The sequence below is a fragment of the Piliocolobus tephrosceles genome, chromosome 4 (genome assembly GCF_002776525.5).
Source record: "Piliocolobus tephrosceles isolate RC106 chromosome 4, ASM277652v3, whole genome shotgun sequence".
NCBI lineage: Eukaryota > Metazoa > Chordata > Mammalia > Primates > Cercopithecidae > Piliocolobus > Piliocolobus tephrosceles.
Window position 1 is genome coordinate 47,742,019 of NC_045437.1, and position 15,967 is coordinate 47,757,985.

Below are 15,967 nucleotides of genomic sequence, written 5' to 3' on the forward strand. Positions count from 1 at the left end.
AAATTCAAACAAAGCATAATAGAACAGACATGAAAGATGATAAATATAAATACTGAATGGTTATTTGAAAATACTAAGGAGTTGTAAATTATTTCTAGATGTGATGATATTGTGATTATGTTTTATAGATAAATATAATGTAAACTCAGATGAAATTATATTATTCTAGAATTTGGGCAGAAGAAATGGATGGGCAGGATTGGCTAGGGCAAGCTGTTGTTGGGGCTGACTGATGAGAGCCCCAACATGAGAACCTATGATGGTATTTTTTATAAATAAATACACACACACACACACACACACTCTCTCTCTCTCTCTCACACACATATTTGTTTAGAATTCTTCAAAATAAAAAAATAAAAATAATCTAGCTGGGAATATTAAAAACAGCAGAAGTAGCCTAAATATTATAACTCAGAAATTAGTTTTAATACATTTTAACAGCTTCAAGAACGGTTTTCTGGTCACATTATAAAATTCCCATAAGTTGGAAGAACACTGCAAACAAGGAGAAATAACATATACAAAGACACAGAAAGATAAACATTCAGTTCAGGGGCTCAGAAAAAGTTTTTTTTCAAGTTAAAGAAAACTGGGCATGCCTAAAAGCAGAAGAGGAGCCAATAAATACTACAGATATCATAGATATGTGAGATAAAATGAGAACAAGGTACTCTAAGAGTCAAGAAAAAACAGGATAAGACAAAGAGGCCCTTCCCTGTTCCTCAAGGACTAGGAAAAATTAAAAGTAAGAAAACGGGTATTTGGGTAGGAATGCCAGCAGCTTTGTGGAAAACCAATTTTTCATTCAAATCCTCAAAGTAAAGAAATAAAAAGCTAAGACTATTTGTATCTTGGGGTGTGCTGTGGTGAAGTGAAAGGACTGAGAGTGTAAATGAATGAAAATATAAACCATAAGCAAAAAACAAACAAAATGAGAAATAAAAGACTACCAAGAAAATTAAAACTACATTAAGATACCAAATTCAAAAGCTTGAAAATATACTCTGTTGGTGAAGTTGCAGGGGAAATGCATATTCGTACTTTGTGGGTATTAATACAAATTGGCACAACCCCTATAGAGAAAAATTCGGCAATGTGTAACAAAACTACATATACATTCACTCTTTTACCCAGGAATCCCATTTCTAGAAATTCACCGTGAAGATACAGCTCCAACTATTTAAAAATACATATGCACAAGGTTATTCATTAAAGATTATTTATAACCTGTAATTATTAGAAATTACCTAAATGTAATTAGGTAATGTACAGCTGAATAAACTATGGTACATACACAAAATGGGTAGAGACATCCCTCCATATCAGCAGGTTCAGTTTCAGTATTTGCAAGTATTCAACCAACCGCAGATTGAAAATATTTTTATTTTATTTATTTAGTTAGTTTTTTGAGATGGAGACTTGCTCTGTCACCCAGGCTGGAGTGCAGTGGCCCAATCTCAACTCATTGCAACCTCCATCTCCTGGGTTCAAGTGATTCTCCTGCCTCAGCCTCCCTAATAGCTGGGATTACAGGCGCACACCACCACACCCAGATAATTTTTGTATTTTTAATAGACACAGGGTGTCGCTATATTGGCCAGGCTGGTCTTGAACTCCTGGCCTTAGGTGATCCGCCCACCTCAGGTGGCGGATCTCCCAAAGTGTTGGGATTATAGGCGTGACCCACTGTGCCCGGCAAAAATATTTTTAAAAAATAAACAATAAGCTGGTTGTGGTAGCTCATGTCTGTAACCCCAGTTCTTCAGGAGGCGGAGGCAGGAAGACTGCTTGAGCCCAGGAGTTTGAGACCAGCAATAGAATGGGCAATATAGTCAGACCTCATCTCTACAAAAAATTAAAACATCAGCTGAGCAGGGAGGCAAGCACCTGTAGCCCAGCTATTAGGGAGCTGAGGTGGGAGGATCACTTAAGCCTGGGAAGTAGAGGTTACAGTGAGCCCCGATGGTGCCACTGCACTGCAGCCTAGGCAACAGAGCAAGACTCTGTCTCAAAATAAATAAATAAATAAATCAACAAAAATAAAAATACACAAAACATGAATCTTTAAAAAACACAGTAAAACAACTATTTACAACATCCATTTACATTGTATTAGGTATTATAAGTAATCTAGAGATGATTTAAAGTATGACTTAAGGGATGTGTGTAGGTTATATGTAAACACTGACAGTTTATATAAGGCACTTGAGCATTCAGTGATTCTGGCATCCTCAGGGAGTTCTAGAACCAATCCTGCAAGGACACTGAGGAACAACTATACTAGGCAGCTGTTAAAAAGGAAAAAAAAAAAAAAGGAGAAAAGTTCATATGAACTAATATGGAGTGATTACCAGGAAATACTGCTAATTTTTAAAAAGCCAAGTAGTAAAGAACATATATAGTATTATAACTTTTAAGTAAGAAGAGCAAATAAGAACACAAACATGTATCTGCTTATCTTTAATTAAAAAAAAAAAACTACAGAAAGGATAATTAGAACACAATAAAGCTGGTTACCTACAAGGAAGGGCACAGGAAAGAGGAACACTTCTCTGAATATGCTTTTGTGGTTAGATAAAGGAATATTTGAAATTTTGGGGCAATATATACTTAAGTATTTAGAGACAAAGGGCCAGAATATATTTAATTTGTGCTCAAATGGATCAGAAAAAACATTATACACATATAAACACCTGCACAAATATAGAGAGAATGCAAATATGACAAAAATAAAGGGCATACAAGTGTTCTTCATATGATTTCATTCTTGCAATTTTGTAAGTTAGAAATTATTTCCAAATTAAAAAAAAAATTAATAGAAAAGGCTGCCAAGGAATTGCAGCAAAAATCCTTTTACTGGTAAGGTATTCTATTCTTCTAATCACTTTCTAAAGCTCAGCAAGAAAGATAAGAAGAACTTTATCTTTATAAGATAAAGAAGAACTGTGAAGGCAGGCACAACCCAAGGTTAGGGAGAACTAAGTGCGGCATTTATGTGACTATCACTTCCAGACTAATCAAACAGTCTACCGTAGCTAGCAGTGAGTTAACAGATGGAATTAAAAACCAGAAATAAAAAATCTAATGTAGGGTGAAGAGCAGATTCTACAGATTAAAAGATGATAAAGGCCGTGTTTTTAACACTGAAGGTAGAAAGAGAATTTCTACTGCTTGCTAATATGCAAACATCACTTTAAAATACTTTAAAAATAAGGAAACTTTGCTAATCGTGAATCTTTTAGAAATCAGAATGAAAGGTTTTTTCAAAATACTTTGTCCCCATTCCAAGTACCCTAGAAACACACCAGGTATTTAGTCTCCTGGAGGTTCTATCTCAAATTTAACAATGGACTACTTTAAATTTGTTTAGAATACACTATTTGTTTAGAATACACTATATAGCACAATGTAATAATTTAATAACACCAAGCTGTTTTCTATATGGCTGAATAAGCAGCTTTTGGACCAACCTCCTGCAGATTACAATGATAAATTCTGATCAAAACACATCAACAGGCCAGGCATGGTGGCTCATCAGGCCTATAACCCCAGCATTTTGGGGGGTCAAAACAGGAGGATCACTTGAGGCCAAGAGTTCAAGACCAACCTGCTCAATATAGCAAGACCTTGTCTCTACTCAAAAATTTAAAAATTAGCTGGGTGTGGTGGCACATGCCTGTATTCCTAGCTACTTGGAAGGCTGAAGCAGGAAGGATCACTTGAGCCAAGGAGCTCGAGGCTGTGGTAAGCTAGGATTATGCTACTGCACTCCAGCCTGAGCCACAGATCAAGAACCTAGCGCTATTAAAAACAAAACAAAACAAAACAAAAAACACCATAAACAACTATCTGGAGGTAATGGAAAATGACCTAGAGCCCCCACTAAAATAGCTCTACAAAGTGAATCAATGAAAAACTCTATAAAGTCAAAATGTAATTCTAAAAAAAGGTTCAAATAACCTACACAAAGGCAAGAAAAAAGCAAAGTAAAACAAAAAACAGAGGAACAAACAGAAAACAAAAATAAAATGGCAATCTTAAAATCTGACAATATCATTACATATAAATGGTCCAAACATAGCAATTAAAAGGCAGAGATTGGCAGAATGGATTTTTAAAAACATAATCCAACTATCTGCTGTCTACAAGAAACTTCAAATATAACAATACAGTTAGGCTGAAAGAAAAAGGATGGAAACAATTATACCAGGCAAACATGAATAATAACAAAGGGTAAAAGAGGATATCTTAATATTAGATAAGGTAGATTTCATAAAGAAAATTATCAGGGTCAGAGAGGAACATTATGTCCACACAAAAACCTGTAAACAATTGTTCATAGTAACTTTAATAGCCAAGAATTGAAAAACAACTAAAATGTCCTACAATGGATGAGTGGGTAAACAAACTTTAGTACATCCAAAACAAGGACTACTACTCAGCAACAAAAGATAAACTATTCATATGTACCACAACCTGGATAAATCCCCAAAGAACTGTGCTGAGTGGAAAAAAGCCAACCTCAAAAGCATACATATTGTATGATTTCACTTATAGAACAATCTTGAATTGACAAAATTGTAGGAATGAAGAAAAGGTTAGTGGCTGCCAGAGGTTAAGGAAGGTGTAAGGAAAAGTGGCTGTAAAAGGGCAACCAACATGAGAGATTGTTGTGGTACTGAAAATGTCCTGTTTTGACTGAATTAGTGTCAATATTCCAGTTGTGATACTACATGACAGTTTTGTAAAATGTTAGTGTCAGGAGGAAGGGGTAACAAGTACACAGTACTGTTATGTACACCATCTTTGCAACCTTCCATGCATCTTTATTTCAAAATAAAAAGTTTTTCTTAAAAGCAGTGATTCTCAGTATACTATCTTTTTACTGCTAGAACTATTCATAGAAACCTGATATTAATAAAAGCTTACACATTACCTGTGTTCATCTTTACCCATTCAATCCATGATTTCCTTTTTTTTTTTTTTTTTTGAGACAGAGTCTCGCTCTGTCGCCCGGGCTGGAGTGCAGTGGCCGGATCTCAGTTCACTGCAAGCTCCGCCTTCCGGGTTCACGCCATTCTCCTGCCGCAGCCTACCGAGTAGCTGGGACTACAGGCGCTGCCACCTTGCCCGGCTAGTTTTTTGTATTTTTTAGTAGAGACGGGGTTTCACCATGTTAGCCAGGATGGTCTCGATCTCCTGACCTCGTGATCCGCCCGTCTCGGCCTCCCAAAGTGCTGGGATTACAGGCTTGAGCCACCGCGCCCGGCCCCATGATTTCTATATTAGGGCCTATACAGCTGGAGTGAAGCCCTAGGTCAAAAGCAGTATGAACAAGAATAGAACAGGCAACTTCACCCATCAATCTTAAAGACAGTTGTTTACTCTGGCTAAAGTGGTGGTGGCAATGTAAAAAATATGTACCAGAATGGAGCTCAAGAAACAAGAGTAAATGAAATGTTTCTTAATTTCTGTTTGGAATGGGGACATAGGCCAAAACCAAAAAAAAGAAAAAAAGAGCAATTATACTTCCTTGGCTAACTTTCAAAACATGCAATTGCTAAAAATAATTTTTTTAATTACACGGACCTTTAAAGAAAGGAATAAGAAATGAACAATAATTTCCCTACTAGGATAGCTTATGTTTTAAAATGTTTTAAAAAATAATTAGTAAGAGGAAGCCATGAATAGGCCGTAAGTTATTATTTATAAGCTACAAATAAAAGAAAATAACAAGCCTGGACAACACAGTGAGACACCACCGCTACCAAAAACGAAAAAACATAGCCAGGCATGGTGGTATATGCCTGTGTTCCCAGCTACTCAGGAGGCTGGAATGGGAGGAACGCTTGAGCCTGGGAGGTCAAGGCTGTAGTGAGCTACGATCGTGCCACTGAACTCCAGCCTGGGTGACTGTATTTGTCTGTTCTCACATTGCTATCAAGAACTATCTGAGACTGGGTAATTTATAAAGAAAAGAGGTTTAATCGGTTCACAGTTCCACAAGCTGTACAGGAAGCATGGCTAGGGAGGCCTCAGGAAACTTAAAATCATGGCGGAAGGCAAAGAGGAAGGAGGCATGTCTTACATGGCCATAGTAGGAGGAAGAGAGTGAAGAGGGAGGTAATACACACTTTCAAACAACCGGATCTTGTGAGAACTCACTCACTGTCACGAGAACAGCGAGGTGGAGATCCATCCCCTGACCCAATTGCTTCCCACCAATCCCCTCCTCCAACACTGGGGATTACAATTTGACAACAGATTTGGGCAGGGACCCAAATCCAAGTAACATCAGCCACAGAGCAAGACCCCATCTCAAAATAAAATAAGTAAAAAGAGTCTCCTTTCTCTACTGACCATTGCAATTCTTGGCCCCAATGGTATCCACAATTAAAGTGTCTTGTAACTCATTCTTCTAAAATAAAGATAACACATATATCCACATATTTATATTCTATTTTTAAAACAGCAATCACTTAAAAGATCATACTTGTTTTATTTAGTAAGTTCTTTCCATATCAGCAGATACAGATCAACTTAACTCTTTATAATATCTATTACCCCACCAATTTATTTAATCAGTTCCCATTTTGATGGATTCTTCGGTGTTTCCAGTTTTTTGCTAATACAATGTTGAAATAAATACCTATCTCTCCCTCACTTTCTATGTATGCATGAATCTTAAGTGTGTGTGTGTACGTATATATATACTTTATATATGTGTGTATATGTATACACACATACACACACCAATACAATGTGCATGTGTGTGTGTGCGTGTGTAAAGTTTTGTTACTATAACTGTAACAGTAAATTCCTAGCAGGGAGATAGCATGGTCAAAAATGAACTCACACTTCTTATTTGGGGCAATACTGTCAAACTATCCACAAGATGGACAGTGTCAATTTACATTCCTACCAATAGTTTGAGCGTATCAAAACCTTTGCTGGCCAGGAACAGTGGTTCACACCTGTAATCCCAGCACTTTGGGAGACTGAAGCAGGAAAATGGCTTGAAGCCAGGAGTTCAAGACCAGTCTGGGCAACACATCCCCAACTCTACCAAAAAAAAAGTTTAAGAAATTAGCTGGGCATGGTGACATGTGCCTACAGTCCCAGCCACATGGGAGGCTGAAGCAAGAATATCGCTTGAGCCCAGGAGTTCAAGGTTACAGTGAGCTGTGATCACACAACTGCACTCAAGCCTGAGCAACAGAGTGAGACTTTGTTTCTAAATTAAAAAACAAAAAATTAAATTAAAAAGAAATTTCCCAATATGATTAGACACTATAGTAAATTCATTCTAATTTGCACCAGAAGAACACCACTATTTTGAGCAGTATTTATTACGGTTATCACCACTTTTATTTCTTTTTATGAAAAGAGCATTTTTATCCTATCCCCTCTTCCTACTAGGCACCCACTTACTTTTTGTATTGATTTGCATATAAACTTTATAAATGAAAGCAATTAGCCCGTCACATGTCTTGCAAAGATGCTCTGCCAGTTTGTCTCTGATGATTCAGATCCTTTTATATTTTTTCTAGTTTTATATATTTTTCATTTCTACACAGTCAAATTTATCAATTGCTTCTGATCCAGTATTAGAATTTTATATTCTCTTTTGTATTCTGGATAAGTACTAAGTAAAGTTCAAAACTGGATAATATTATCATTGTAAAATAGTATTAATTAGTTTAATTAAACTGACTTAAAAATGTTTTATTTAAGGGAATATATATAAACTAAAACATGAAGTATTAAAGTTGCATTTAATTTTATAATCATCATTTTAATGCTACAAATAATTCAGAAATAAAATGCATAAAAATAATGCAGAAATAAAATGAGTACTAAAGTTATTGCCAAACACATCTGCTGCTTTTCATTAATTAGTTAACCAAGGGTATCAAACAAAGTAACCAAGTGGTAAGGCAAACATTGTAACTCCAAAAATACACTGATGATTTTAACCCCATAACTCATTATGTCTATTTCTTATTTTACATATAAATTTGTTAAATCATAATTGTATTTTAAAGCCAAAATATAAAACAAAATACTAATTTATCTTAGTTAAGTAACATAAAATACAGTGTTTCACAAAATATTTTTAGTTATTTTGGTACACTATGATGCTGTAAAAGATCAAAATGTTTTTGGATCAAAGGAAACAATAGTTATGCAGGCAGGAGCAATAAGCAAAGGACAGAGATTGAAAATCCTATACTTATCAACATGAACGGTATCTAATGAACAGTTTGAAAAATATGCCCATCTATACATTATTTAACAACATTTGGTATATCTACTCTTTCACTGTAACCACAGGGAGCTCCATTTGATGTCTTCTTTAATTACACATAAAGAAATACATTTAATCCATTTAATCAAGAAATATAAGCAACCCTTCTTTAAAATAAAACAAAAAGCACAGAAAAGTACTGACCATGGTTCTTGTTGCTGTTATTTCTAAAATGACAAGCTCTCAAATGAAACTCAAATGCATGCACAATGTTGTATTTTAATAGATCTAAGAATACATTAGTAAGAACACGACATTTTAAAATAAAGTATACAGATTTGATTTCTGGCATGTTTCCCAAGAAAAAGCAGTATGATATGGCATGACTCCAATTTTAAAAGTGAAATGTCCCACTTTTCAAAGGTGGTTAGAAATACTTTCTATTTAATAGGAAAGCATCTGGCAATGTAAATCCAAAAATACATCTGTAAAATAATTTTAATAGTGAATTTACAATATGATGGTATTTTTCTTTGAAAGACTGGTAACAACTCAACTCAAATACGTTAGGTTTGTCCTAATGAAAACTAATTTAAATTGTTTATATCAAAGTTAAATCTACTTACCAGTGAATCTGCATCAGGGCATTCACTATTAAAACAAAATATCAGAAATATTCAATAATTAGAATTGCCTGCTAATTATGCTTGTTTAAAGTCTTTACTTTGGTACTTAAAACATAGCTTTTATTTAAACTCTACAAAAAATATTTAGAGAAATGAAACCACAAAGATTAAAACAAACCAAATCATTTTAAAATTCAAAAAAGGCATTCTTATACCCATACCACCTGACAAAATAAAAGACAAATACCTTACAAGTATTCCTTTTTTCTATCAGCTTACATTATGCTTTAAGAGCTTATAAGTATTCTAAAACCTATTTTCAAAAGTAATTATTTTCCATGAATATACTCACACATCATTGACTTTAAAAAAAAAGTCAATATTAAGTGGCAAGTAGTCTGAAAACCTAAAACTACTGGAAAAAATACAATTTTTAAACACTTCAGTTTCATTTGAAGTATTTTCCATAACTTGGTATACACGAAAGTCAAAACTATTTTTTTCCAAATATACTGAGTAGACTTCCAGTTGGATGACTTTCCTATGTAATGTAATATGTAGTTGAGAACTGAAATTCTATCATTTAACTGATAAACAAGCATTGAATTTGCAAATACACTAGTGAAAAGTATTATTTAAAATGTAAAACTAAAACTTAAAGAAGACCTAAATACCTACAACTAAGGACAGTGAGGTCATAAAAAATGAGGTTGGATAGAAGTATTTCCATGTATGCACTCTAACATAAACTCACAAACAAAACTTAAGAGCGCAGATTTAAAAGGCTTTTGGACCTTTAACTAATGACAGTTAATGCATACAATGCAGGCTGAGCATCCCTAATCCAAAAATCTGAAATCCAAAGTGCTCCAAACTCTGAGACTTTTTGAGCACTAACAAGATGCTCAAACAAAATGTTTGTTGGAACATTCTGGCTTTGGGATTTTTGGTTTAGGAATGCTCAACTGGATGTATTCTGCAAATACTTCAAAATCCAAAAAAATCTGAAATCCAAAACACTTCTGGTCTCAAGCATTTCAAAGGATACGCAATGTGTGTCAAAATCTTATACAAACAGATAAACGCCATTTATCCAAATACTAAGCAAACACCAGAAGAATCTAAAAAATTGAAGAATTTTCTTAAAGGAATATAGGATAAAACAGACTAAAAAAATTAAAAAGGAGGAAGATGACAACATTGCTCTTAATCCAAAATGAAGTACCAAAGAGACAGGGTAAATGCAAACCCAGGTGACTTACTTTCTTCTTTTTTTTTTTTCTTTTTTTCATTTTTTCTCTGACACAGAGTTTCACTGTCACCCAGGCTAGATGGAGTTTAGTGGCACCATGTCAGCTCACTGCAACCTCCGCCTCCCAGGTTCAAGCAATTCTCCAGCCTCAGCCTCCCAAGTAGCTGGGATTACAGGTGTGTACCACCACACCTGGCTAATTTTTGTATTTTTAGTAGAGATGGTGTTTCACAATGTTGGCCAGGCTGGTCTTGAACTCCTGACCTCAAGTAATCCGCCCTCCTCGGCCTCCCAAAATGTTGGGTTTACAGGCATGAGCCACTGCGCCTGGCCCCCCAGGTGACTTTCTATCCACTTAAAAGTCATTTTAAATTGCACATTTTGAAATACAGCTTCCTTACTGGTAGATGAGAAACATTATACTTTAAACTTATGCATACTCTGAAGAAATGTTCCAGAAAAGGCATAATAATAATAATCCAATCCTAGAGAATCAAATTAATAAAGATGTTAGAACACTTCTACTTTCTTCTTTTTTTAAAAAAAGATGCAGTTTGAACATAAAAGGAAGTGTTACAAGTTCCAAAGAGTTTATTCTCTGGCTTTAAGCCAAAACACTCCAGTCACTGGGGTAAAGTACTTATCTGTTTGCCTTCACAGTGGGCTATATGAGATCCGCAGAAGAAGCTCCAGGAAGAGGAAGCTCTGAAAAGGGTCTGTCTCCCATAATTACTAGCATCTCAAAAGCCTTCTGGCTATGAAGAGGCATTTCAAGAGCCTCTGGAGTTTGAGGCAAAGTGAATTCTAACATTTTTCCTGCCAAGAAGTTTGAAAGAAGGTGATGATGGTGCAGTGGTTTAAGCACTGGCTTTCTGCTCTGGTATTGCCATTGGTTAAAAAACAAAACCAAAAAACCACCCTAAGTGGCTTAATATCATATTGGGAAATTATTGATAAGGAAAAGTGTTTTAAAAACCTGGTTAAAAAATACTATAAGCTCCGTACATGAACAGTAATGAAACCCACACATTATAAAAATAATTTAAGGCCATGATTCTTTACAATATAGCCACTAACAGATGAACTAGATATATTTTAAAAACTTATTAATCAATTGACCAGATTTCAATATGTATTGCTAATATTATAAAAATAGATTAGGTTTCACCCCCTTAAAAAATATCCCCTTCATAAATGCTCAAGAAAGACATCTGAAGAAGATTTGATAACTATAGATATAAATCACTTTGCAACTGGTCTTGATTGGTTAACCAAATACTACTTGGGAGAGGGGAAGAGACAGCCATTTAAAATGAAAGAAATTCTAAGAAACTCAAATAGAAATATAACTAGGTAGAAAGCAAGAATACTTAAAGCACAAATTGTTCTCTTATGTTAAAAATATGAGTGCCCATCAAATATTAAATCTCATGAGAATTCCGTTGATTATGCTAGGGAAGTGCAGTCTTTAAACTAATTTTCAGTCAGTGTTGGTGGGTCAACAAATCACTCACAACTTTTGATCAGTGTCTCTTCTATCTAAACGGACTGAGTAATCATGGAAAGAAAGATTTCTTTAATTCTAGTTTGTATCTGAATAATCATAACTCAATGATTCTTAACCCCAGGTATACATTAGGAATTAAAGGGGCTGCTTAAAAAAGAGCAAAAATTATGTTGAGGTTTCATGCCGAGAGAATCTGATTTAACTGGTCTGAGGTAGGACCTAGCTTAGGTATATTTACTTTAATTTCCCAAGTAGTTCTAATGTGTAGCCAAAGTAGAAAACAAACAAACAAACAAACACAAACTTTGGTTAGCTAATCTAACTCCATTTCTTACATATTTATTACATATTCTTTGTACATTAATTTTTTATTTTTAAAAGAAGGTAAATCAAGCCAGGCATGGTGGCTCAGGCCTGTAATCCCAGCACTTTGGGAGGCTGAGGTGGGTGCTTCACCTGAGGTCGGGAGTTCGTGACTAGCCTGGCCAATATGGTAAAACCCTGTCTCTACTAAAAATACAAAAAATTAGCCAGATGTGGTAGGCGCCGTAATCTCAGCTACTTGGGAGGCTGATGCAGGAGGAGAATCACTTGAACCTGGGAGGCAGAGGTTGCAGTGAGCCGAGACTGCGCCACTGCATTCCAGCCTGGGCAACAAGAGTGAAACTCCATCTCAAAAAAACAAAAAAAAGAAGGGAAATCAGACTTATCAGTGGACCAAATATTCCATCTAAAAGTGATGACCTAGTATAAATGGTAAAATATTAGGGCTTTTCTCTCCCCTATTTAACATTTTCCATCAATGTATATGTATCACTATATGCCTATACACTTAGAGTTGTCTAGAAGGATTTTCATCAAATAGTTGACCAGAGATTTTCTCTTAGGCATTAAGATTTTGATGAATTTTTTGTTTTCTTTGCACTTTTAATTTTTTAAATATGCATTTATCATTTTATAAAAATGAGGATATTTCAAAAATTTCCATTTCTGGACATTAAAGCTTTTGTCTATAATATCTTAAATTTTTTAAATAATTAATAAGTTAATACTTTGATCTAAAACCAGAGGAACTGGCAGATGCATTTATTAATATTTAGAAAAGCTTGTTTTTCACACCTTACACATACACTTTTGAGTTATTTCCACAATACTTTTTTCTTTCCAAATGCAAAACAGTCTTATTCTTAATCACTTATAAAAATAAAAAGGATTTTGACAATATTTAAAATACTTACACAGATTCTGCATCTTTTTCCTTTTTGATGATTCCTGGCAAAGCAAAGGTCTTTCTTTTCCTTGGTTTTATACCTTTAAAATAAATATATATTGTTACAGAAACATAACTGTTCCTGATAAACATATTAAACTTAGGAATACATCTTGCATCTTCACACATAACTTGCTCATAACTGCTGATGCTAAATGTGGATGACAGAAATAAAATTATCAACCACTCAACCCTATTGGTTAGACTTTTCTTATGTTAATAAAACACAATCTATTATTCATCAAAAGATCCTAGAATGTTTACTTGATAAAATTTTCTTTTCTTTTCCTAAGCCTCCCTTAAGTCATCTTACACATAATAAGCATATGGAGATATCTTAAAACTTCAAAGAAAGTGCATTATTCATTATACTAAATTTTGTTATAAATGTCAAATCATGTTATAAAGGTCAAATCATGTTTGCTTTTTTAGAGGGTCACAAAATACAAATGTATTGTTTTAGATAAAAGGATGACACAGCAGACCCATTAGAACTATAATATGGGGCCAGGTGCAGTGATGCATGCCTATATTCCCAGCACTTTGGAAGGCCAAGGCGGACAGATCACTTGAACTCAGGAGTTGGAGACCAGCCTAGGCAACATGGTGAAACCCTGTCTCTACAAAAAAATACAAAAAATTAGCTGGGTGTGGTGGTGTGTGCCTGTGGTCCTAGCTACTCAGGAGGCTAGGGTGAGAGGACTGCTTGAGTCCAGGAGATGGAGGCTGCAGTGAGCTGTGATCACACCATTGCACTCCACCCTGAGTGACAGAGTGAGACCCTACCTCAAAAATTAAAAAAAAAAAAAAAAAAAAAACAGAAACAGAAAAAAACAAAAACAAAAAAAGAAGTATAATATGAAAAGTTTACAATATGGCACTCTTGTGTCCATATGTTGTCCCTAATACAAACAATGCTATAAATGGATTCTACCATAACCGAGGAGTAAAAATTATCTTTGATTTTCCTAATAAGGCAATTCTTCATCCTCTTGACAAATTATTTTTAAAGGCCAGTCACACTATTAACTGTTGATAGAATTCAGCACTTAAGGCCTGGCGTGGTGGGTCACGCCTACAATCCTGGCACTTTGGGAGGCCGAGGTGGGTGGATCACCTGAGGTCAGGTGTTTGACACTAGCCTGGAGTTTGACACTAGCCTGGCCAACATGGTGAAACCCCGTTTCCACTAAAAACACACAAAAAATTAGCCAGGCACAGTGGTGCACAGCTGTAATCCCAGCTACTTGGGAGGCTGAGGCAGAAGAATCATCTGAACCAGAAGGCAGAGGTTGCAGTCAGCCAAGATCACACCACTGCACTCCAGCCTAGGTGACAGAGCGAGACCCTGTCTCAAAAAAAAGAATTCAGCACTTAAAACTTAGGTGTTTACTCTTTGAGAATTGAGCAATAGAGGCAGGGTGCCGTGGCTCATGCCTGTAATCCTAGCACTTTGGAGGCTAAGGTGGATGGATCACTTGAGCTCTGGAGTTCAAGACCAGTCTAGCCAACATGGTGAAACCCTTTCTCTAAAAAAAAAAAAAACAGAAGTTAGCTGGGCATGGTGGCACACACCTGTAGTCCCAGCTAATTTTGGGGCTGAGGTGGTAGGATTGCTTGGACCTGGGAAGTCAAGGCTGCAGTGGGCAGAGATCACGCCACTGTACTCCAGCCTGGGAAACAAAACGAGACCCTGTCTACCAAAAAATAAAAAAAGAAGAGAGCAGTAGAGACCTTAGGTTTAAGCTAGCCCCTCATCTTACAGATGAGGAAATTCAAGAAGGGTTTTTGTTGTTGTTTTTGAGACAGGGTCTCACTCTGTTGCCCAGGCTGGGGTGCAGTGGTACAATCACGGCTCACCACAGGCTTCTCCTCCCAGGCTCCAGCAATCCTTCTACCTCAGCCTTCCCAGTAGCTGGGACTACAGGTGCACACCAGCACACCTACTAATTTTAAGTTTTTTTATAGAGATGGGTCTCAGCACGATTCCCAGCTGGTCTTGAACTCCTGGACTCAAGTAATCCTCCTGCCTCAGCCTCCCAAAGTGCTGAGATTACAAGCAGGAGCCACTGTGCCCAGCCAAATGATGGTAATATTAACATTAATAAAATGTTACCCACTGTACAATTAGCACTACACATTACAGTGATGAATTTTCATATTCATGACATTAGAAGGCTTAAACATGGATGTCAATGAAGAACACTATTTCAATGTATATTTAAAAACAAATGCATGTTATACTTAATCTTCAAAAATATATAATCTAACACACTAATATTCTTTTGGGAAAATCTGTTATTTATTAAGCAACAAGTAGCACCTGCAGGCCTTCAAACTAATTTCAGATTTTTACAGCATTCCATTACATAGATATGCTGACACCTAGGGACAGCGGTCCCTCCTTATTTGTTCAATGAACAGAAGATAAGATGCTAGCTAGCTGCCATGTGCATTAACGTATCATAACTAATCAACTTACCTTCAACTGCACTAGCAGTGTCACATTCTTCAAATTCAATGAGGCCTGGAAAAAGAAAAATTGACAAACTTCTAGTAGAAAAAAACTATCAGGTAAATTTTAATACTTTTTTTTTTTACATTTTAAATTTCTTATTCTACTTTTAATTGACAACACATCTTTTTAATTGTTCTGAAGTGGTTCTAGCTGTTACCTAATAGTTAATTCAAATATCAGTAATAAGTTTTAAAAATCAATTCTAACAGTGAAAAACAACTGAGACTAGCCCATTATGATCACAATAATTGACTGAAAACCCATTATACATGATGCCACAGAACTAGAGACACAAGAATATGCAGTTTCTGCTTTCAAAGAGCTGGCAGTACTATTAATGAGAGAAAAGAAGCGTGGTAAAGGTGGCTGCTGAATCCTCGGTGGTGTTCATGGGAAGAACAGGGCTACCAAGATAGTAAATACTACTAGAACATAAGCTTGGGACCTCATCTGTCCTGTTCGTCACTGTATCTTTAATACTTAAAAAATGCCAGGTAAATAATACGTTGGGTAAATAAGTAAATATTTATTGAATGAATAAAT

At 35.6% G+C, this 15,967-nt stretch overlaps 1 protein-coding gene across 1 annotated transcript in view; it reads right to left on the bottom strand.

Moving 5' to 3' along the window:
• The window catches only part of FCHO2 (FCH and mu domain containing endocytic adaptor 2), a 136,818-nt gene that overhangs the window by 47,674 nt on the left and 73,177 nt on the right, over positions 1–15,967 (bottom strand). Inside the window, exons 9-11 of the mRNA XM_023207961.1 lie at positions 15,389–15,433; positions 12,875–12,947; positions 8,878–8,902 (exon numbers count right to left, since the gene is read on the bottom strand). Of these exons, the coding sequence (XP_023063729.1) occupies positions 8,878–8,902; positions 12,875–12,947; positions 15,389–15,433 (143 nt within the window). The remainder of the gene's footprint in view (positions 1–8,877; positions 8,903–12,874; positions 12,948–15,388; positions 15,434–15,967) is intronic.